The sequence below is a fragment of the Chiloscyllium plagiosum genome, chromosome 13, assembly GCF_004010195.1.
Source record: "Chiloscyllium plagiosum isolate BGI_BamShark_2017 chromosome 13, ASM401019v2, whole genome shotgun sequence".
In the NCBI taxonomy this organism is placed as follows: Eukaryota; Metazoa; Chordata; class Chondrichthyes; order Orectolobiformes; family Hemiscylliidae; genus Chiloscyllium; species Chiloscyllium plagiosum.
Genome location: NC_057722.1, coordinates 53,183,393 through 53,208,339, shown reverse-complemented (window position 1 = coordinate 53,208,339; position 24,947 = coordinate 53,183,393). Strand labels below are relative to the sequence as shown.

At 44.0% G+C, this 24,947-nt stretch overlaps 1 protein-coding gene across 1 annotated transcript in view; it reads right to left on the bottom strand.

Annotated features, from left to right (window-relative positions):
* Positions 1 to 10,727: 10,727 nt before the first annotated feature.
* LOC122556036 (uncharacterized protein PB18E9.04c-like) overlaps positions 10,728 to 24,947 on the bottom strand; it is a 54,541-nt gene continuing 40,321 nt past the window's right edge. Inside the window, exons 13-14 of the mRNA XM_043702422.1 lie at positions 19,935 to 20,051; positions 10,728 to 12,850 (exon numbers count right to left, since the gene is read on the bottom strand). Coding sequence (XP_043558357.1) covers positions 12,825 to 12,850; positions 19,935 to 20,051 — 143 coding nt within the window. The 3' untranslated portion in view covers positions 10,728 to 12,824. The remainder of the gene's footprint in view (positions 12,851 to 19,934; positions 20,052 to 24,947) is intronic.

The following is a 24,947-nucleotide window of genomic DNA, read 5'->3' as shown; positions in this document are numbered from 1 at the left end:
TCTCCCCAATGCAGAGGATACAGTAGATGACATTGGTTGAGATACAGGAAAATTTCTGTTGGATGTGGAAGGATCTTTTGGGGCCTTGGATGGAGGTCAGGGGGGAGATGTGGGCGCAGGTTTTACACTTCCAGCAGTGGCAGGGGAAGGTGCTGGGGGTGGGGGGTGGGAGTCACGGAGGGAGTGGTCTCTCTGAAATGCTGATTGAGATGGGGGGGGAAATATGTCCCTAGTGATGTGATCTGTTTGTAGGTGGCAGAAGTGGTGGCAAATGATGCAATGTACAGAGGAACCTCGATTATCTGAATATTAATTATCTGAATATCGGATTATCCGAAGGAAATCTTGAGGTCCCAATAGAAACATTGCATCAAAGAGCTGTTTCAATGCTGATCATGTCTTTTGCTTACAATAATTAAAAATGATCTCGGCTCACTGAAATGCTGACGAGAACAGTCCTGGACATCAATGGGAGCCAGGCACTGTCTCCAAATGACTGACCTCTCGCCCTCCCTCTCTCTCTCTCTTTCCCAGGAGTTCTATACAGGGATGAAACCTAAACCCCCCCTTCCCCAGATATTCTCTCAAACACTGTCCTGTACAGGGCAGAGGTGGAACTTTCAAAAAGTTGCAGTAAAACGTTGCGTGTGTGTCTGTGTGTGTCTCTGTGTGCATACGTGTGGCTGTCTGTGTGTGGGTGCGTGTGTGTGTGGCTGTGTGTGTGTGTGTGGCTGTCTGTGTGTGTGTGGGTTGGGTGTGGCTATGTTTGTGTGTGTGTGTGCGTGTGCATGTGTGTGGCTGTCTGTGTGGATGTGTGTCTGGGTGGGTGTGTGTGTGTTGATGTGTATGTGTATGTGTGGATGTGTGTGTACGTGTGTGTGTGTGTGTGTGTGTGGGTGGGTGTGTGGGGTGTGCATTAGTGTTGAATGAGGGTTCCTGTTTGGCTGAATGCATCAGGCTCCAGGTAGGGTATTCTGAAATAACATAGTGAGATACTCCATTCAATTAGCCAGGAGCATGGGATGTGCTTTACACAGCTCTCTACTAATTCTCTGTGACCTTCCAGAAGAATACATCGAATCTGCTGATGTAGACCTTCTGCCTGGGGACTTCTCTAAAATTGCAGCCAAAATCCAGCTCAGTTTTAGGTGTCGAGTCATGCACTCAACACCTGCTTAGGACCACACCAAGCTTAGGTAACATAATACTGGGTCATCAAGTGGTTTATAATTTCAGCTCTAGATACCATATGTGTACCAGGTTGAGCCTTTCAGTGCTAGACAATAAAGATTCTTTGCAACTTAATTCCACCAGGTTTTCCTAGTATCAATGATACTACATATCAATAACACCAAAAGCAAGTTGTATTTATACCCAAAGAGACAAGACCAAAACATTATCAATAGGAGTTTGACACTGAGGCAGAAGAGGACATATTAGTGACTGAAAACTTGGCCAAGGAGCATAAGAAATAGGAACAGGAGGAGGGCATTCAGCCCTTGAACCTGCTTTGTTATTCATTGAGACCATATATGCTCTTCCTGCACTATCCCCATATCCCTTGATGTTTTTAATATGTGGAAATCAATTAATCTCTTGGGGTTGTGGCAGATGGAGTGGGGTGGTTGGACAGGGTCAGAGGGTGGGTGGGGGCTCGTGCATGGTGTGCTGCTGCCTAGGCCCCTGAACAGGGAGCAGACGTAACAGAAAACTCTGAGTCATTAAATCGATTAATCGAATAATCAGTTATCCAAAAGAAATAGTGCCCGCCCATACTGTTTGGATAATCGAGGTTCCTCCATATACGAAGGTTCATGGGGTGGAAGATGAGGACCGGGGGTGGGGTTCTGTCCTTGTTGCATTGGGAGGGGTGGAGTCCGAGGGCGGAGGTGCGGGAAGTGGAGAACATGTGCTGGAGGGCATCGTCGATCAAGTGAGAGAGAATGTTGCAGTTTTTGAAGAAGGAGGCCATCTGGATTTTCTATGGTGGAATTGGTCATCCTGGGAACAGATGCAACGAAGGCAGAGGAATTGGGAATAAGGGATAGTGTTTTTACAGGAGGCAGGGTGGGAGGAGATTCAGTCCAGGTCGGTGTGGGAGATGGTGGGCTTGTAGTAGATGTCTCTAGTTAGTCGTCTAGAGGTCCAGGAAGGGGAGGGAGGTGTCCGGGATGGTCCAGGTGAGTTTGAGGCCGATGTGAAAGGTGTTTGTGAAGATGATGAACTGTTCAAGCACCTCGTGGGAGCACAAGGTAGCGCTGATACAGTTATCGATGCAGAGGAGGGAAAGGTGGTGCCAATGTAGCTGCGGAAGATGAACTGCTCCACGTACCCAACAAAGAGACAGGAATAGCTGGGGTCCATGCAGTTGCTCATGGCTACTCCTTTGGTTTGGAGGAAGTAGGAGGATTGGAAGGAGAAGTTGTTCAGGGTGAGGACTCTTCAGCATCTTCAGCATCTGCAGTCCTCACTTTCTCCTAGTTAATAGTAGGACCCTGGTGTTGTCTAACAGAAGGACCCAAGGGTAGAGGTACAAAATTTGTTGAAAATTGCGTCACAGGCAGAGTGATTATGAAGGCATTTAGCACACTTGCCTCATTGCTCAGACCATTGAATACAGGAGTTGGGGCATCATGTTGAAATTGTACAGAATATTGGGCCAACACCAATGTTGGGCCTTGCAGTAACGGTGCAGATTACTGATGTCCACGTCAATCAGCAAATGCTGTCTGAGGTCCTTTTTTTGTGCCAGAGCACAGGTGACGTCACACCTAACTCTATCTGTGTAGAACTGGTCTCACTCATAACTGCATCAGTTACACTCTGCTGAATTTTGGTCCAAATGTCATCAGGAATTGGGATGGACAACAGTTTTCGACTTGGGGCATGGTCATGGCATCAACCACATTCACCTATAGCTAGGCAAGGGTGGGTTCCTTCTGTGGTCACTCTTCAGGGCATTAGCATTTGCACTATTTTGCTTAACATGTACTGGATCAGGAATCGAAAATGTGCAAATTCAGTGGCTAAATGGGTCTGTGTTTCTCCCAGACTGGTGGATGATTGAAAGGAAGTGAGTGGCTTGTTTGACTGTAAATTGTTCACATTCCGCACCACTCAGAATGTCTCTGAACCTCTGAGAAATAACTGACCTTGAAACCAGCAATCCATTCTCCAGATTCCTGAAACAGAAACCTTCATGTTTCAGGAACAGAAACCAAAACATTCTTCTCGTTCAGTTTAAGGTGTCAACTGAGATTGGCGATACACACTCTTTTCTGCCCTTGAATCATGGATGGAATGGCTCCAGGATGAAAGGGACTTGAAAATCTGGTTGGACAAGAATAGATGATGGAGAGAGTCACCTCTGCGGGCGACCTTGGCCCATTCATCCTCCACTCCCACCATCTCCCCACGTCCCAGGGCACCTTCCCCCAGCAATCGCAGAAGGTGTAACACCTGCCCTTTTACATCCTCCCTCCATACTATCCAAGGCCCCAGACTCACCTTCCTGGTGAAGCAGTGACTTACCTACACTTCACTCAATCTAATCAACTGTCTTCACTGATCACAATGTGGTGTGCTCTACACTGGGGAGACGAAGCGCAGACTGGGTGACCGCATTGCTGGACACCTGGGTTCTGCCGCAAAAATGACCCTGAGCTTCTCGAGGCCTGTCACTTCAACACCCCACTGCTCACCTCATTGCTCCACTGAAGCTGAGCACAAGCTGGAAGAGCATCACCTCATTTTCCATGGAGGGACCTGCAATATCAAACTCAATTATTTTAAAGCTTGAGGCACCTTCTCCCATACCCTTACCTCAAGTCCCACACACCAGGCTGGTCAGCACATGGGCTGCTACCACAAACAACCCATTGTCAGCCACTAATAGTACCATTATTGGCGCCCCCAGGTTGACCTTTATCCATTCCTTTCTCTGTCCAGGGGTTTTTCCTCTTGCTCTGGACTCCATCTCCACCTATCATTCACTACCACCACCAACCCCCACCTCAATTTCAGCACATATACCAACCTTTTTCCCAGCTCCAATCACTTCTGAAGAAGGGTCACTGGACCTGAAACATGAACTCTGCCTTCTCTCCGCATGTGCTGCCAAAGCTTCCAAGATTTTCCAGCAATTTCTGTTCTCATTGTGCAACCTCATTGCCTCACAGATGCATTACAGTGCTGCCTCCTGGTGCTCGTGTTCAGCTGGTGCCGCTTGAACTCATTCAGCCGATGAGGTTTCCTGCTGCTGTTATTCTCAAACAGTGTGGAAAGAAACTCAAAGTTCTCAATCACACAAAATCCATATTAAATAAGACAGAATTGCCCTGCCATATACTCTGTTTGTTACTCCTAACTAAAGACATATATGTCAATAGTTACACATGTATTTATTTGTTGGACTGATGTTGCTTTTTTTTAAAACTCACACTCACTCATTTGTGGTCCTCCTCCTAAGAATTCCTGGGGTTCGTTCAGCTCCACACAACGTTCCTGTCTGGCCACAGTCCTGCTGTGCTCAAACTTCCAATGAAAAGAGAATAAAAAAAAAGAACATACTGAACTAACTGTTACTAAACTCACTCCTCAATTATTTTCCAATTGATGCAGAGAATGCTGGGAAAACTCAGCAGGTCTGGCACTATCTGTGGAGAAAGAAACAGAGTTCACATTTTGAAGCTTTTGGAATCCTGCCTGCAATTCTGGTCTCCCCGTTGTAAGAAAGATGTTGCGAAACTTGAAAAGGTTGAGAAAAGATTTAAAAGAATGTTGCCAGGTTTGGAGGGTTTGAGCTATAGGGAGCAGCTGAGTAGGCTGGGTTATTTTCCCCGGAGAGTTGGAGGCTGAGGGGTGATCTTATTGAAGTTTATAAAATTACGAGGGGCAGGGATAGGGTGAATAGCCAAGGTATTTTCCCCAGAGTAGGGGATTCCAAAACTAGAGGGCATAGGTTTAAGGTGAGAGGAGAAAGGCATAAAAGATTCCTAAGAGGTAACTTTTTCATGCAGAGGATGGTATGTGTATGGAATGAGCTGCCAAAGGAAGTGGTGGAGGCTGATGCAGTTACAACATTTAAAAGGCATCTGGATGGGTGTTTGAAAAGGAAAGGTTTGGAGGGATATGGGTCAAGTGCTGGCAAATGGGACTGGATTAATTTACGATATCTGGTCAGCATGGACGAGTTGGACCAAAGGGTATGTTTGGGTGCTGTACATCTCCATGACTCTATGACTCTAAGATACTAAAATGACAAATCCTCAACTGACGTATGAAAGGTCAAGAAATGTATGGCCCGAACTTCATGCCCTCCCTGAAAAGTTGAAAGGAACCAGAATGGAACTGGAGGAAGCGTCTCATTGATAGGTGTAACCAGAAATGTGCTTCACTAACTTTCTTTTGTTCCTTCCTCACCCGTAGTAATTGTCTGGTCTTTGTGTGTCTGTTTGTACATGTATGACAATTATTAAAAAGGGAAGAATTTAAATTGTAATGTCTTTTCAGTTAGTAATTCATGTTTCTTTGACCAACTTGCAACAACTAGCTGTTTTCTTGCTGTTAACAGACCACTATCCATTGGTTTGTTTTGACTTGTGTTGACTTTAAGGACTCCTTAACACAGTTACCTAAAACAGTCAGTCGACAATTTGGAGGAATATTTTCATAGTCTGTTGAAATTTAGATATGGTACATTAATTAATGAGGCAAACAAAAGAAATATGTGGCGCAGGTCAGATGAGAATGCCTCCCTGATCCTGAGCCCATCTAGAAAATGGAAGAGTTGAGGCTCCACATTCCAATGCCCCAGGTGGCCTTTGGTCACTGTCTTTGTTCTTCACTCAGGAGAAAGTGAGGACTGCAGATGCTGAAGATCAGAGTCAAAAAGTGTGGTGATGGAAAAGCACAGCCAGCCAGGCAGCTCCGAGTAGCAAGAGAGTCAACGTTTCGAGCACAAGCTCTTCATCAGGAATGTGGGGGAGGCCCAAGGGGGCTGGGAGATAAGTGGGAGGAAGGTGGGGCTGGAGGAAGGTAGCTGGAAATGTGATACCTCCCCCCTCACCTCCATCCAAGGCCCCAAAGGATCCTTCCATATCCGGCAGAGATTTTCCTGCACCTCTACATATGTCATCTACTGTGTCTATTGCTCCCGATGTGGTCTTCTCCAAACTGGGAAGTCAGGATGCCAACTTGCAGAATGTTTCAGCGAAAATCTCTGGGACACATGCACTAAACAACCCCACCGCCCTGTGGCTGAACACTTCAATCCCCCCTCCCACTCCACCAAGCAATTGCAAGTCTTGGGCCTCCTCCACTGCCAGATTCTAGCCACCTGACACCTAGATGAAGAACACCTCATCTTCCCCCTTGGGAACCTCCAACCACATGAGATCAATGTTGATTTCACCAGTTTCCTCATCTCCCCTCCCCCCACCTTATCCCAAATCCCACCCTCCAACTTGGCACCGCCCTCTTGAACTGTCCGACCTGTTCATCTTCCTTCCCACCCATCTGCTCCATCCTCCCTCTGACCTATTACTATCACCTACCACCAGTACCTACCTATTGCCTACCCAGCCACCTTTACCATCCCACTTCATCCACCCATAGAATTCCCAGCTACCTTCCCCCCCAGTCCCCTCCCTTCCCATTTGTCTCTCAGCCCCCTTGGGCCTCCCCCACATTCCTGATGAAGGCATTATGCTCAAGATGTCGACTCTCCTGCTCCTTGGATGCTGCCTGACCAGCTGTGCTTTCCCACCACCACACTTGTTGACTTTGTTCTTCACTCAGGTTGATGTAGGGGACGTTGCAGTCTTTCATCACGAAAATGGAGGCTCATTCCCCCTGCTATTGCCTGGATCTCTCTCTCCACACCTGTCTCTATTGATATACTTTGTTTTGAGGGCTGACCATGTGGATGTACCAAGGAGCCAGGCTGAAGCAAATCTCAGGAGTAGGGTTTGTCCCTCGTGGGGGAGAGGGAATGTGAGAAACCATTGAGAGAGCTGGGACTCACTTCAATGTGGGTTTGGGCCCAGTACAAGACCCTGCGGCAAGAGCAGGAGTGGCACAGGAAGTGGCTGCTTTGGCGAGGTAGGCTGGAGTGGACTCATAGCAGCAGCAGGGTCAAGGTTGGGCTGGTGCTTTACCCATTGGCACTGGTGAGGTCCAGCAAGGACCCATAATGGCAGAGGAATCCATGAAGGCAAGATGGGACCAAAGCCTGGCAAAGTCTGTTATAGAGGCAGTGGCGCAGAAAAGGGACTCATACCTGGCCACCAGGCCCATGGCATGACACTTACCAAAAGGAACTGTAAAGCTGAACACTTTCTTCCTTATTTCTCTATTATTCTACCTTTATATTCTATGTTTTGCTTTATTTTACTGTGTTTAAAGATAGTGCCAGAAAGTGGCGTCACTACAGAACACTTTTCATTATATTTTTCAACAAATACATGTGATGGTAAATAAATAAATCAATCAAATCAAATCACCAGTCTAAGCCCTCTCAGTCAATGATAATTGGCAACTACTCGTGATATCGGATGACCAATGTCACCTTGCCCACCTCCATTTGAATATGAGTTTTCATTCTTTCTAAGAACAAACTCTATTTCCAAAAGCCTTGCACTCATAATAGGGTAGTGTGGCACCTGATAAATCTTTTGTTTATGCTAATGGAAGCCTAGTCACCAGTGTGACACATGGTTTGTTAGCCGAGGGTTTGGGGTTAATTTGCAGTAGATATTCTTTTCCGTTGTTCGATCTGATGCCTTGAAATTTCATGGGGGTCAGAATGGAAGTAGGTTTGCTCGCTGAGCTGGAAGGTTCATTTTCAGACGTTTCATCACTATACTAGGTAACATCTTCAGTGAGCCACCAGATGAAGCGCTGGTGGCATGACCCACTTTCTATTTATGTGTTTAGGTTTCCTTGGGTTGGTGATGTCATTTCCTATGGTGATGTCATTCTTTGGTGATGTAATTTCCAATGGTGATGTCATTCCTTTTTTTTCCCAGCGGGTGGGAAATGGGATCCAAGTCAATGTGTCTGTTGATAGAGTTCCGGTTAGAATGCCATTCTTCTAGGAATTCTCTGTTTGGCTTATCCTAGGATGGATGTGTTGTCCCACTCAAAGTGGTGTCCTTCCTCATCTGTATGTTAGGATACTAGTGAGAGGGGGTCATGCCTTTTTGTGGCTAGTTGATTTTCATGTCTCCTGGTGGCTAGTTTTCTGTCTGTTTGTCCAATGTAGTGTTTGTTATAGTCCTTGGAAGGTATTTTATAAATGACATTAGTTTGTGTTTTAGTGCGTTGGCGGGCTTGTGGGCTACCATGATGCCAAGATGTCTAAGTAGTCTGGCAGTCATTTCCGAGATGTTTTTGATGTGAGGGAGAATGCCTACATTGGGGCATGTTTTGTCTGCTGTTTTGGTTTGTTGCTGAACAATCGGTGGACTGTGTTCATTGGGTCTAGATTAGAGTGGTGCTGAAAAAGCACAGCAGGTCAGGCAGCATCTGAGGAGCAGGGAAATTGATCTTTCGGGCAAAAGCTCTTCATCAGGAATATAGGCAGGGTGCCTTGCAGGGTGGAGAGATAAATGAGAGGTGGTTGGGGGAGGGGAGAAAGTAGCATAGAGCACCATCCCCATGACCTGTCCTACCTGCCTATTTTCCTTTCCACCTATCCCCTCCACCCTCCCCCCCCAACCTATCACCTCAATCCTCACCCCCATTCACATATTGTATTCTATGCTACTTCCTCCCCAACCCCATCTCCCTCTCATTTATCTCTCCACCCTGCAGGCACCCTGCCTATATTCCTGATGAAGGGCTTTTGCCCGAAACGTCAATTTTCTTGCTCCTCGGATGCTGCCTGACCTGCTGTGCTTTTCCACCACCAATGTAATCCAGACTCTGGTTTCAAGCATCTGCAGTCCTTGTTTATACCTAGTGTGTTCATTGGGTGCCCGTTCTTTTTGAATATACTGTATTAGTGATTTTCCTCTGCTCTGCATAGTTCCTCTGTGCTGCAGTGTGTGGTGGCTCACTGAAATAATGTTCTAATGCAGCTTTGTTTGTGGGTGTTGGGATGATTGCTTCTGGAGTTCAGTATTTGGTCAATATGTGTTGTTTTCCTGTAGACACTGGTTTGAAGTTCTCCATTAGTTGTTCGGTCTACTACGACAGCTAGGATTGGCAGCTTGTTGTTGTTTTCCTCCTCTTTAGTGAAGTTTATGCCAGTAAGGGTATTATTGATGGTCTTGAAGGTTTCCTCTAATTGTTGCTTAGTGATGATGACAAAGGTGTCATCCACGTGGCGGACCCAAAGTTTGGGTTGGCAGAGCTGTTTGTTCAAGTCTCTGCATTACTGCCTCTGCTAAGAACCCTGATATCTCAGATCCCATGGGTGTTCCATTGGTTTGTCTGTAAGTTTTGTTGTTGAAGGTGAAGTGGGTGGTAAGGCATAGGTCCACTAGCTTGATGATATTATTCTTGTTGATGAAGTTAGTTGTGTTTGCTGTATGTCTCTTTGGGTCTTCTAATAGTGTAGTCAGTGTTTCCTTGGCCAGGTTAATGTTGATTGAAATAAACAGGGTTGTTACATCAAAGGAGACCATTATTTCACCCTCTTCTATCTTAGTGTCTTTGATGGTCTTCAGGAATTCTTAGCTGCAGTGGATGGAGTAGCGTGCGTCTTCTACTAAGTGTTTTAGTCCTTGGCTTGGATCTTTGGCTAATCTGTAAGTTGGTGTTCCAGGTAGCAAGATGATGGGTCTGAAGGGGGCTCCTGATTTGAGAATTTTGTTTCCCCACCACTTCCCTGCCACCTCTAGTGGGACTGTCGTCTCATCAAGAGAATATTATATTGGTGCCTCTCTGTAACTTATTCCTCTGTGCCTATATACAGACTCACTGCAATACTTTAAAAATACAGAGTAATTACAATCTCATATTAATCTACTACAGGCCTCTGCGCCATCTAAATTGCAGTTAAAAGATTTTTTTTCCAAATTTATTTCATTATACAACTTGGACACACAGATTTTTAAAAAAAAAATTCTATTGGGTTCAGAAACGATTTACGAGGATGTTGCCATGGTTGGAGGATTCGAGCTATAAGGAGAAGTTGAATCAGCTAGGGCTGATTTCCCTACAGCATCAGAGGCTGAGGGGTGACCTTATAGAGATTTATAAAATCATGAGGGGCATGGATAGAATAAATGGACAAAGTCTTTTTCCTGTTGGGGGTGGGGGGGGGGGGGGTGGAATCCAGAACTAGAGGGCATAGGTTTAGGGTGAGAGGGGAAAGATATAAGAGAGATCTAAGGGGCAACTTTTTCACACAGAGGGTGGTACGGGTATGGAATGAGCTGCCAGAGGAAGTGGTGGAGGCTGGTAAAATTACAGAAATTAAAAGGCATTTGCATGGGTATATGAATTAGAAAGGTTTATAGGTATGGGTCGGGTGCTGGCAGGTGGGACTAGATTGGGTTGGGATATCTGGTCGGCATGGACGGGTTGGACCGAAGGGTCTGTTTTCATGCTGTACATCTCTATGACTCTATGAGTCTATTCTGGAATATTACCCAATACCTCCACTCCACTGCCAACTTACCACTGCTTTGTTTTCCATTCGTCCGACTTCACAAGAAACATTTTGAACAATCACTAATTTTAAGTGTCACGTGAGAATTAATACACAGATGGTCCAAAGATCATGAAGCCAGGAATTTTTATTTCACCAGCATTAGGTCATTACAAACAGGACAGTAAATTAAGTATAAAGAAGGAATTATTTACACTATGTACATAGAATGACTGTATGAGTTACATTGGGCTGAGAAATTCCATGATCTGTCTGTTCCTGCTTCTCCTTAACCCTTTCCACACCAAAGACATTCTTTTCTTCCAGCGAGAGTTTGTTCGATTGCTGCAGCTGCCCTCCCCCACTGTCGCCACCTGCTGATGGAGATCCTGGAGAACTGCTCAGCTCCCTTGCTCAGTACGGTCACCATCTGCTCCTGGAGGGCCTGTTTCAAATAGGTCTGCTGCAATCATCTCCAAGAGTTCATGAGCATGGTGAATCCAAGGTCACTTACATAACAACATGCTGGTTGCCCACCAATTGTCTATTTATTTTCAGATTTCAGAATAATTAATCATACAAATGTAATGTGGATAATTTTATGATAGTGTTCACAGATGTGTATGTTGAAATACATAATGAGATTTAAGGAATGGACAAGGAAATTGCCAATATACATCGACTATGCAAGTGTGAATTCAGAAAATTCAGGTCAACAAATAGACTACAATCATTAATATTAATTGTTTTATGAATGGATGTTACAATGTATAAAAAAAGATATTTATGTGACCTGCACAATCGGAAATATGTGCTTCGACCTTGAGTTTAAACATGGAGATAACATTCACTTGCTAATAATTGCAAAGAGCGAGTTTGAATTGATCACAGAATTTTCTGTTACTGATGTTGGGGCCAGCTGCCTCTGCCATTACTTTCACCACCTCAGCTCACCAAGTCAAACTTTCTCGAAAGCTCTCCACTGATTTCTGCCCTATCTTCCAGGTGCCCTTGCTAAATTCTTCAAAAAGCATACACCCTGCTCTTGATCCCATTCCAAAATCGGTAACCATTCAACTTTCCAATTGGCTCCCGTGTTAACAGATGTTCTCTGCTTGGGCTTTCTCCTAATTCTTAATTTCTTGCTATCATTTCAATAATACCATCCAAAAACACAATGTCAGTTTCCACATAATTGCTAAAGACACTCAGCTTTAACTCATTAGCACCTCTTTTGACCACTCCCACCTCCACCTCCACCTCCACCTGGGTCAGGCCAGTTGCCCAACATTCAGACATAAGGGGTAGAACCTTTCCCCAATTAATTGTTGGAAGCACTGAAGACATTGTCTTTGGTTTGCAAGACGGCAGTTTCCTTCCATAAAGGGCATGAGTGAATCTGATGGTTTTTCTGACAATTGACCACAGATTCATGATCATCATGTTTAATTCCAGTTTTTTTTTATTGAATTCAAATTCCATCATCTACCATGGCAAATTTGAATGCAGCTCCCCAGAATATATGACCCGAGTCTCTGGATTAAGCGTGGGATTGTAGGGATAGAGTAGGGAGGAGGGTCTGGATGGAGGATTGGTGCAGATTCGATGGGCCAAATGGCATCAATCTGCACTGTAAGGGATTCTGTGATTAAATAGTAGACAGAGTACATGGAAATGATCAGAAATCTTAAAGCAAAGAAAGGGTCAGTCAAAACAGGACTGAGGGAAACGCATGTAGTATACAAAACAAAGTATCTACTACAGAAGATTCTAGAAAAGGGAATTTAAATTCCACTAAATTTAAATTTCTGTCATTCAATCAAATTGGTTTCCAGGTCATTGAAAATAAATATGTGACCAATCTATAATAGCAGTTTTACATCAGGGAATAATTTGAAAAAATTCTCCAGGTCTTTCTGACTAACTGTAGAAAACTGGAATACCTTTTTCAATATTCCAGCATTACGTTTAGTTAATGATTTGTCTGCTTTAAACTGTTTCATGTATCTAACCACGGAAATATTAATTAATGTGATTTAATGAAATTCCCATTTATATTAATAATCAACAATAATTTAATTAGAGCAAAGATAGTAGAGATCATAGAGGAGTCAAATGTAAAACTTAAATTAAATGGTACAATAATGAAACATTCTTGTCCCACTTGAGATCACATACTGCTACTCAGGTTGCAACGTGAAATGTAGTACAGCATAAATTGTAGAATTCACTGACCTCTTGTCATTCCTTCAACTGAAAATAAATTCAATATAATACCATTAGTACCACATAAACCTAACAAATAGAAATGTCATTTCATACAAGGTACATCAAAATTTCAATTGATATTGATCAACACAAAAAAACAAGCTGTATAATTGCATATTAATTGTATATGCAATAATAATATGAATAGTTCAGGTGGTGAAGATTTACAGAGAAGGAATCCCATCCATAATAATAATTAATTAATTTTGCCAATCCACACTTTTCTGATTGATTGGTGTGATCATTTGTTAGGCAGTGTCCTCTGCAGTAATGGGTTGATAATTGGTTAATTACATACTTTAAGCATCATACTAAGTTTTTTTCTAGTCAGACAAGTTAATTATAGAATCATACAGTACAAAAGAGGGTTTTGACCCACCTACACGAGTCCCATTTTCCTGCAATAAGCCTTAAATGTTACCACACTTCAAGTGCTCATCCGAGTACTCTTTTAAAATTAGTGAGGTTTCCTGCCGTTCCAGTGAATTCCAGACCCGCACCATCCTGTGGTGAAAAAGATTTCCCTCAAGTCACCTATAAACCTCCTGTCTTTCACTTTTAAATTATGCCACTTTGACAAGGGGGAACAGCTGCTTTAGATTAGATTACATACAGTGTGGAAACAGGCCCTTCGGCCCAACAAGTCCACACCGCCCCGCCGAAGTGCAACCCACCCATACCCCTACATTTATCTCTTACCTAACACTACGGGGCAATTTAGCATGGCCAATTCACCTGACCTGCACATCTTTGGACTGTGGGAGGAAACCGGAGCACCCGGAGGAAACCCACGCAGACACGGGGAGAACATGCAAACTCCACACAGTCAGTCGCCTGAGTCGGAAATTGAACCCGGGTCTCTGGCGCTGTGAGGCAGCAGTGCTAACCACTGCGCCACCGTGCCACCCACCCTGTCTCTACTCACCCTTTCCATCGAGGCACGAAGGGCCTGTTCTGAGCTGTATTGTTCTATGTCCCTCATAATTTTCTCCAACCTGAGCTTAACCAGCCTTTGTTCATAATTGAAATGTTCCACCTCAGCAACATCCTGGTCAATCTCCTCTGCAGCCCTTCCAATGGAATGATATCCTTCCGGTTGTGTGGTGACCAGAACTACCCACAGTATTCCAGCTGGGGCCTAAGCAATGTCTGTACAGCACCAATATGACCTCACTGCTTTTTAAATTTATGCGATGACTGACAAAGGGGAGCATCTGTACACCTTCTTAACTGCCCTATTAACCTGCCCCGTCACCTTCAAGGATCTGTCGACATGCACCCCATACTTTCTCAGTTCCAGTCAGCTTCTTAGTGTCTTGTTATTCTTTGAGTACTCCCTTGTTCCTTCTTCAAATTTCTCAATTATCAGAGTTCAATTCCATCCACCAATGATCTGCCCATCTGGCCAATCCAATGATATCCTCCTTGAACCTAACACCTTCCTCCTCACTGTCAAACACCCAGACAATATTTATGTCATGTTGGTGACTTCAAGACAAAAGGTGATGCAGATCATTGGGTATGGGAAGGGGTCAACAGAAAGAAAAAAAATAAGGTAAGCAACTCTAAACATTGAAGGTGTGTTCTGTGCATGAGTTCTTAATGACCAAGACAGTTTTTCACCTCTCTCGTCATAGCAATATGTCCACCTGTTTGGCGCATTGGCATCTAGTTGACTATGTCTCCATGAGGCACAGGGATAGGCAGAATGTTGTGCTGACTGCTGGAATAATCACCATTTTATTGGTTCACAGATAACAACATAATCCATCCCTGGTTGCCCTGAGTGTGAAGGTCCAGAAGCATTGCTACGTCTCAAGGCCTGAACTGACAGTCATAATGGAATCCACCTCAGAGAAACTCGAGAATTGCCTGTGTGCAGCAAAAGTGAACACTCACTGCACTGGTGACTTCAGGGGAGGAGCATTACTTCATTGTTTCACAGGCCCCTGACCCCACCTCTTGTTAGCACCAACCTTGACTTGAAGAAAACAACGAGGTAGACCAGAAAAAAAACTCATAGAAAAATACCACCACTATATGGTTAATCTCAATAACAGGGAATCACCTTCTAACCAAAAAGGATGTTGCAACAGTCGCAGAACCTTTTAGTACAAACTCAGACATGTGCAAGACACTTGGTTAATTCAGAAAACAGGCCAACATGAGGCATATTTCCAAGATGGAGAACGGGAGAAATTTCTGGCTACAGCAGGCTGCTTCTTTTTTGAGCTATTTTAGGTTTCGGAGGTGATTTCCTCGAATTCCAGTAGCAGCAATTACTGTTTTATATGCTGTTGCATTGTTTTGGAATTTTGGAGAAAAAGTGTCAATAATTCTATTAGTTTTAAAATAGTGATGGAAAAGGATAGATCTGAAAGTTGAAGTTCCAAATTGGAGAAAGGCCCATTTCGATGGTATGAAACAAGAACTTTCAAAAATTGATTGGGGACAGATGATGGCAGGTAAAGGGATGGCTGGAAAATGGGAAGCCTTCAGAAACGAGGTAATGAGAGTCCAGAGAAAGTATATTCCTGTCAGGGTGAAAGGAAAGGCTGGTAGGTGTAGGGAATGCTGGATGACTAAAGAAATTGAGGGTTTGGTCAAGAAAAAGAAGCAAGTGTATGTCAGGTATAGACAGGATGGATGGAGTGCATCTTTCGAAGAGTATAAAGGCAGTAGGAGTATATTGAAGAGGGAAAACCAGAAGGGAGAAAAGGGATATGAGATAGCTTTGGAAAATAGAGTTGGGAGAATCCAAAGAGTTTTTACAAATACATTAAGGACGAAAGGGTAACAGGAGAGAGAATAGGGTCCCTTAAAGATCAACAAGGTGGCCTTTGTGTGGAGCCACAGGAGATGGGCAAGATACTAAATGAGTATTTTGTATCAGTATTTATTGTGGAAAAGGACATGGAAGATATAAAATGTAGGCAACAAATGGTGGCATCTTTAATAATGTCCATATTACAGAAGAGGAAGTGCTGGATGTCTGGCATCTCAAAAATCCCCAAGACATGATCAGGTGTACCTTGAAGTCTGTGGGAAATTAGAGAAGTGATTGCTGGGTCTCTTGCTGAGATATTTTATCATTGATGGTCACAGGTGAGGTGCCAAAAGACTTGAGATTGACTAATGTGGTGCCACTATTTAAGATAGATGGTCAGGACCAGCCAGGGAACAATAGACCAGTGAGCCTGACTTCGGTGGTAGACAAGTTGTTGAAGGAAATCCTGAGGGACAGAATGTTTTTATTTTTTGAAAGGCAAGGACTGATTTGGGATAGTCAATATGGCTTTGTGCATGGGAAATCATGTTGAGTTGATTGAGTTTTTTGAAGAAGTAACAAAGAGCAGAGTGGTAGACATGATCTGTATGGGCTTCAGTAAGATGTTCAACAAGGTTCCCCATGGGAGATTGGTTAGCAAGGTTAGATCTCATGGAATACAGAGAGAACCCGCTATTTGGATACAGAACTGGCTCAAAGGTAGAAGACAGAGGGTGGTGGTGGAGGGTTGTTTTTCAGACTGGAGGCCGCTGACCAGTGGAGTCCCACAAGGATCGGTGCTGGGTCCACTAATTTTCATCATTTATATAAATGATTTGGAGGTGAGCATAAGAGGTACAGTTAGTAAGCTTGAAGATGACACCAAAATTGGAGGTGTAGTGGACAACGACGAAGGTTACCTCAGATTACAACAGGATCTTGATCAGATGGGCCAATGGGCTGAGAAGAGGCAGATGCAGTTTAATTTCAATAAATGTGAGGTGCTGCATTTTGGGAAAGCAAATCTTAGCAGGACTTATACACTGAGTACAGGTTCATAGCTCCTTAAACGTAGCATCACAGTTCAATAGGACAATGAAGAAGGCATTTGGTATGCTTTCCTTTATTGGTCAGAGTATTGAGTACAGGAGTTGGGAGGTCATGTTGCGGCTTTACAGGACATTGGTTAGGCCACTTTTGGAATATTGCGTGCAATTCTGGTCTCCTTCCAATCAGAAGGATGTTGTGAAACTTGAAAGAGTTCAGAAAAGATTTACAAGGATGTTGCCAAGGTTGGAGGATTTGAGTTATCTGGAGAGGTTGAATAGGATAGGGCTGTTTTCCCTGAAGCATCTGAGGCTGAGGGGTGACCTTATAGAGGTTTACAAAATCATGAGGGGAATGGATAGGGTAAATGGACAAAGTCTTATCCCTGGGGTCTGGGAGTCCAGAATTAGAGGGCATAAATTTAGGGTGAGAGGGGAAAGATATAAAAGAGACCTAAGGGGCAACTTTTTCACACAGAGGGTGGTGCGTGTGTGAAATGAGCTGCCAGATGAAGTGGTGGAGGTTAGTAAATTGTAACATTTAAAAGGCATCTGGATGAGTATATGGATAGGAAGGGTTTGAAGGGGTATGGGTCAGGTGCTGACAGGTGGGACTAGGTTGGGTTGGGATATCTGGTTGGCATGGACAATTTGGACCAAAGGGTCTGTTTACATGCTGTACATCTCTATGACTCTATGAGTCTGTGTGCAGATCACAAAAACATCTTTGAAAAAGGCAGCCAGGAGAGTTTATGGAGGGTAACAGAGAAATCTGGCTGTGCGCTGGTTACAACCAACAGTTAGGATTGCAGCAGGCCTGAACTGGAAAGGTATCCCACATCCTCATCTCAGTGAAGGCATGAAGGTGAGGTCCTGTTGTATTTTCTAGATCAGCAATGCCTTGTATTTAGTTTAGGCATAATAAATCATATTGAATTTAAATTAGATAACTTTGAAATGCCTGTCAGTAAGTGCTGCTGGTCAGCATGAGACAGAAGGTTGGAATGATGGAATTGGTTAGGTACACTAATTTGACCACAGGCTGAGGGCCAATATGAAAATATGGTTAAGTGGAATGGACATGAGCAGGAATGGTATAGCATGGGTGATTAGATTAGATTAGATTACATTACAGTGTGGAAACAGGCCCTTCGACCCAACAAGTCCACACCGACCCGCCGAAGCGCAAACCACCCATACCCCTACATTTACCCCATTACCGAACACTACGGGCAATTTAGCATGGCCAATTCACTTGACCTGCACATCTTTGGACTGTGGGAGGAAACCAGAGCACCCGGAGGAAACCCACGCAGACACGGGGAGAATGTGCAAACTCCACACAGTCAGTCGCCTGAGGTGGGAATTGAACCCGGGTCTCTGGCGCTGTGAAACAGCAGTGCTAACCACTGTGCCACCGTGCTGCCAGGGTGATGACAGGGATGGAATTGTATGGTATGGTATGGGTGATGACAGGAATGGAATTGCATGGTATGGTATAGGTGATGACAGGGATGGAATTGCATGGTATGGTATAGGTGATGACAGGGGTGGAATTGCATGGTATGATATAGGTGATGACAGGGATGGAATTGCATGGTATGGTATAGGTGATGACAGGGATGGAATTGCATGGTATGATATAGGTGATGACAGGGATGGAATTGCATGGTATGGTATAGGTGATGACAGGGATGGAATTGTATGGTATGGTATGGGTGATGACAGGGATGGAAGTGTATGGTATGGTATGGGTGATGACAGTGATGGAATTGCATGGTATGGTATGGTATGGGTGATGACAGGAATGGAATTGCATGATATGGTATAGATGATGACAGAGATGGAATTGTATGGTATGGTATGGGTGATGACAGGGATGGAATTGCATGGTATGGTATAGGTGATGACAGGGGTGGAATTGTATGGTATGCTATGGGTGATGACAGGGATGAAATTGTATGGTATGCTATGGGTGATGACAGAGATGGAATTGTATGGTATGGTATGGGTGATGACAGGGATGGAATTGCATGGGTGAGAATGGCATGATAAGGAGGAGAGTTGGAATGAGTTGTGATGAGAATGACACAGGAGGGGGAGAGTGAAATCATATGTGGTTTGGAAGGGGTGGGGCCCTGATAAAATTTGTCAATCATATTCGTTTCACCACCTGTGTTTTGCAGACTTCTGTTAGTATCAAAATAGTATATTAAACTATCCAAAACCGAAACATTCCTTTATAATGAAGATGCCAATGTTCTTCAGGTTCAGACATAGGGCTGGATGCAATCAGTGACAATGCACCTCCAGCTGAAAAATCTGGGCAGTGCCCCCCGCTTTGCTTGGCCAGACTGCCCTGACCTGATTTAATAGCCATCATTCTGTCAGAAGGCTTGCAGCAAAACCCCTGCCCTCATCTGGAGGAGGTTTGACTCTTAGGATGCATTACAAGCAGCTGCAGTTCTCTCGTCCTAGTAGTGCGATTGGGCACAGTGATCACTACAGGTACTACATGCAGTCCCCAAGGCTAAGGAACCTTGGTGGTGGACACTGGGAGACTTGCCAGAATCAGTCCAGTGGGTTCCAGCAAATAGAGTGGGGAGCCAGTTCCCTTCATGTCGGGAATGGCAAATATGTATTGAGATAGCAACTTGGGGGGAGTGGGCCTCTGTTTAAGGTGCACGAGCAGCTGGCAGCTCAACTTTCTGGGTCAATAAAAGGCCACTGGGTACTCTGAGGCCTGGGCACATGCTGCCAGTGGTAAAATACCAGCTTCTGAAGGCGAAAGCCCTTAACTGACCATGAATTAACTAACTTGAGAACCTCAATTGGTGCAATGATAAGCAGGATGCCCATCCCCATCCCCCCACACCCCCTTCCCCACCCCCATCAATGGTGGGGAAGAGGTAGGTATCGACATTCATGGCTGCAAGCTCACCCAGTGTTACCCATTCCCCTGTCAGATATACAGTATGTTTCAGGAAATCCTTCTGTGCTGTTCCTATGTTTCTGCAATACTTGCTTTGATTGTATATAAAGTAAAAAAGGCACACCTTATAACTTACTCTTCTCTGTATTGTCCTTGAATGTTCTGATTAATCTCAGCTCTCCCCAGGAATTTAGGCAGAAAGCCATTCCCAAAACAAGGAAGTAAAATATATATTTATAAGGCACTCAATCATTCAGTTATAGAGGAGTTTGTTTACAGTACAGAAATACATGGGTACTTTCATGGGTACTTTCTACAACGTACCTATTATTTTCTGGGCGAGGAATTGAAGATTTTGAAGAACTTTCTCTCTTATTTGTTGATCAGCTAAATTCACGTCCTCACTTGTGACAGTAAACCTTAGGATTACTTTGCGTTGTGCTGCAAATAAAGTGGAAAAGTGATTAATGATTGTTGAAAACTTTTGACGGGATGTTTCTCAAGTATTTCAGTTCTCTAACTAAGAGGTAGATATAAGGCAAGGTATTACAACGCTGTACAAAACATAATGGTCATCAGGTTCCTTAAATGGTGAATGTACGTCTGGTTATCTTTGTATAAATAACAGCAAAAAGCAAAAAAAAATTAAAATCCTGTCATAAAAACAGAAAATGGACATAGAGTCATAGAGATGTACATCATGGAAACAGATCCTTCAGTCCAACCCGTCCATGCCGACCAGATATCCCAACCCAATCTAGTCCCACCTACCGGCACCCGGCCCATATCCCTCCAAACCCTATTCATATACCCATCCAGATGCCTTTTAAATGTTGCAATTGTATCAGCCTCCACCACTTCCTCTGGCAGCTCATTCCATACACGTACCACCCTCTGTGTGAAAAAGTTGCCCCGTACATCTCTTTGAATGAGTTTCTTTTGTGGTTGTGATAACTCCAGTCTCAATTTTTTTCAGGATGGAGAGCATCCTTATCATTGGCAACAACGCTGGAATTTGTCAGGGACTCACAAGTCCCCTCCATGAGCATGCCCTCTCTCATTTTCACAGGGGCTGGTCCATGGTTCGTGTGTGCACAGCTTCCACGTGCAGCTGGTCCTTTAAATTACTAACCACCTTCACAGAAGTGTGCCATTGGAGTCCCTGGAGTCTTGAACCCGGAGTGGACTGATTCGACCAGGTAAGGGCAGGTCCATTCTCAGTGCATTGCTTTTGGATAGTCAGGCTATCCTTTGGCAGCTGAGGTTCCCCTGTGGATTTGAAGCTTGGAGCTTGAGCACATTGGACCTTGAAGAGAAGGATCCTTTTGTATTCAATATACTTTGGAGCTGAATGTCACAGATCATAGGCAAGGGTGACGGGAGGGGCAGGTGCCTTTTGGGACAGTTAACTCTGTTGAAGAATGAGTAAAAAATGCATAATAAACACATTGCAAATATCCAAATTATCAAGTCCTGTTCACAAATGTCCAGACATTTCAAACTGTTATTACAAGAGCATATCAGAGGCTGGAGAATCTGTGGTGAAAACTCACCTCCTAAAACGCCAAAACCTATCCACGATTTACAAGTTTGTAAGATGTGGCAATAAAATCCACTAGGCCTCATAAAAATAGCCTTCAAAAAAACTCATCTTAACTGGAACTTTGCCAAAAATATAAAGTTCAGGCCATGGTATCGGTTCTATGGAAGTGCTTTTTTTTGAAAGATCAGAAAGTCGATTTTAAAAGCAGTGATTCAAACGTTATTGCCAACAAAGCATGCGACTTAAATAAGGTGACTCCATCAGTTGCTGAATGTTCACAAAGTGGAACTTCTACAATTACAGAAAGACGAAAGGTCAGAGGGCAGGTTCGGATGTCTGTTCAGAAGAACATTTCCATACCAACAGATGGGCAGTTTAGTTTGTGAAGTCTTTAGTTATTTTTATAACAACTCATGGAAAAGAGTTAGAAAAGAATTTGAATTCCTCTTAATATTCAATGAAAAGAATCAATTAATCCATATTTCTTGTTTCACTGAGATTTAGCAATGGAAGGAATCACATCTGGTGAAGTTGGAAAAAAGCCAAAAAAGAAATGCTTGCTATCTCATTAGTTCAGCAGGAAACTAAACAGGAAGATAAAAGTGATACTTCATTGGAATTGAATTAAACAATGGGCAGAGTCCTATAGGTGTCTGACCATCGTGAACTATGGTGTGTGGCAGTATCCGGTAAAAAAAAAGAGCAAGGTCTATTTCAATGTGGATATTGTCTCACTCCATGTTTTGGACTTTTCCCAAGTGGTATGGTGCGATTGTAGCCAGACAGTGGCAGAATGCCAATTCATGTTGTCTTGGTAATGCCACAACTTGCCTGATGAATATTCCAACTCCCACCTGAACAAGCTCATGACACTATCTAGACATTGGGAAAGGTTAACAAGGAAACCAAGGTGTGTATCTAGTAAATTCAGCTTGTTGCTTGCTCCAAACAACTTCCATGTTGGATACTAGGAAACAACATTTTAGGGTTTGAACCATGGACTTCAGTCAAGTACATTGGTCCTCTGAGTGCATACAGAATGAGCCACCCTATCACAAGCATCTTAGCACTTGTATGGTGCACTGGTGACGCACTCTGGAAGTGCATCCTTGCACTGCAGTGTGTACCAGATATTAGCATTGAAAAAGCTGCAGCTTGAACACTTTATGTACAGTGACAGGAACTCAGCTCATGGATTGGATCAGACTGTATCTCAGGGATGCTCACTAACTCTCATAGCACTCGCTCACTTTGTGTGCACCTGGCTGATCACAGCATCTCTCCCTTCTCTTGTTGTGCCAGTTAATGCAGTCACACAGCTAGGCAGCTTTCATCACTGTGAAGCAGCCCTCAGCATAGGGGGTACATATCTTGTTGTATAACACTGTGCACTGTCAATCTCACACCTGTACCATGCGCCAACAGTGTATGCAGCAGACACACTGCATGTGCAGCAATCAGGCAGCCAAGGATCCAACTCTTAGGGAAGTAGTCCTCACTGAAGGCCATGCAGATACCCATCAGTCAGGTTGTCTTGGGCAGTGTCCCGAAGCAGCCAAGGGCACTGGCCATAGCTACAGCACTAAACATTTCCACTTCTGTCATCTGGGCTAGGGGCTGAAAGCTGTAGGCAAGTATGTAGGGGATCAGCAGGATTTGCAAGGTGGTGGATACTCTAAAGCATTGCTGGAAAGAGTGTAATGTGGGAAGAAGTGTCATCCATTGCCAGGAAGACCCTGGCTTTAATGGCGAGGGTAAAATGCAGTATGTGGCCATACTATTCATGGTCACCTTTCATGTCAGGATCTGGGTGGGAAGGGTCGGCAGACACAGGTAAATGTAGATGGGATGGGTGCAGATTGCTGAAGATAGAAGGCTGTAGATTTGACAGGATGGGCTACCAGGAAAGGGATGTGGCTATCTGGGGGCTCACTGACATTGTCAGGCTGAGGCTGAACACCTTTGGATAAGGAGTGCACACTGGCCATCATTTCTCTCCAACCATCCAGACCACTGAATCTGTATAAACCTTAAGTTGCCTATTCAATCGTCCAGGACACCTCTCCACCAACCTAATTGCCAAATGAATTCAACAGCAATAACTGTGAGGTAGTATGTTTTGGCATAAAGAATGGGAAGGTCAGAATGTCAGGCTAGGTGGGATAAAGAAACATTGGATCCCTGACTGCAAACACATCAAAAGGGTGGGTTAAGGTTAGTAATGCCATAATAAAAAGCAGGAAGCTTTCTTTGAAATAAGTTGAATTGAATGGGAATGTAAAACTCACATTAACACTTGTCTACATTTGGGTGAGAGCCTTACATGACAGACTGGTTGCCATGTTATGAAAGGTTTACAGGTGCATGAATGCGTGGGTATATATAACAGGAAAAGATTGATAAGTTGTGTCTCCATTTCTCTCAAAAGTATGTTCACACAGGATCTAATAGAGAATTTGAAGTTGTTTAAGGATTGGGTAGGCTAGATAGAGAGAGAGTGTTTTATCACGTGGGAAGTGCTGTCAGTTGTGCTAAGTAATAGAAACATTGATCAATGGTGAGTCGAGAAGTACGAAGCAAAACCATTGATCAGAAAATATGGGTTTTAGTAATCTCTATGAATATTTATTTCCCACAATAGACACTGTAATTGGAAATCAAAATAACCTTATGACTCTGCTTTATAAATATTGTCGTGATTGGCTGATCATTTATTTATCATGCAGAACTCAATACCATTCGAAGCGATTTAGCTGTGCAGGTCACTGAAAACTGTTGCTGGAGTACAATTCCAAAATCATCAATTGCAGTGTACCTTTAATGGGCAGCACAGTGGCTCAGTGGTTAGCACTGCTGCTGCACAGCGCCAGAGATCTGGGTTTATTTCCAGGCTTGGGTGACTGTGTGGAATTTGCACCTTCTCCCCATGTCTGCATATGTCTGCCAGTGCTCTGGTTTCCTCCCTTATGTCTAGGGTGGATTAGTTATGTTCAATTGTCTATAGTGTCCAGGGATGTGCAGGCGAGGTGGGTTGATTATGGCAAATGCAAGTGACGGGGATAGGACAGGATGCACTTTGGAAGGTTGGCGCAGACTTGATGGGCTGAATAGCCTCTAGGGTATAGGTTTGCTCGCTGAGCTGTAGGTTTGATATCCAGACGTTTCGTTACCTGGCTGGTAACATCATCAGTGGCGATCTCCAAGTGAAGCGAAGCTGTTGTCTCCTGCTTTCTATTTATATCTTTCTCCTGGATAGGGTTCCTGGGGTTTGTGGTGATGTCATTTCCTGTTCATTTTCTGAGGGGTTGATAGATGGTATCTAGATCTATGTGTTTGTTTATGGCATTGTGGTTGGAGTGACAGGCCTCTAGGAATTCTCTGGCATGTCTTTGCTTAGCCTGTCCCAGGATAGATGTGTTGTCCCAGTCGAAATGGTGTTTTTTTTCATCCGTGTGTAGGGCTACGAGTGAGAGAGGGTCGCGTCTTTTTGTGGCTAGCCGGTGTTCATGTATCCTGGTGGCTAACTTTCTTCCTGTTTGCCCGGCGTAGTGTTTGTGGCAGTCCTTGCATGGAATTTTGTAGATGATGTTGGTTTTGTCCATGGGTTGTACTGGGTCTTTTAAGTTTGTTAGTTTTTGTTTGAGTGGGTTGGTGGGTTTGTGTGCTACTAAGATTCCGAGGGGTCTTAGTAGTCTGGCTATCATTTTTGAAACTTCTTTGATGTATGGTAAGATGGTTAGGTTTTACTGGCTGTGTTTGGTCTGCTTGTCGTGGTTTGTTCTTGAGGAATCTGC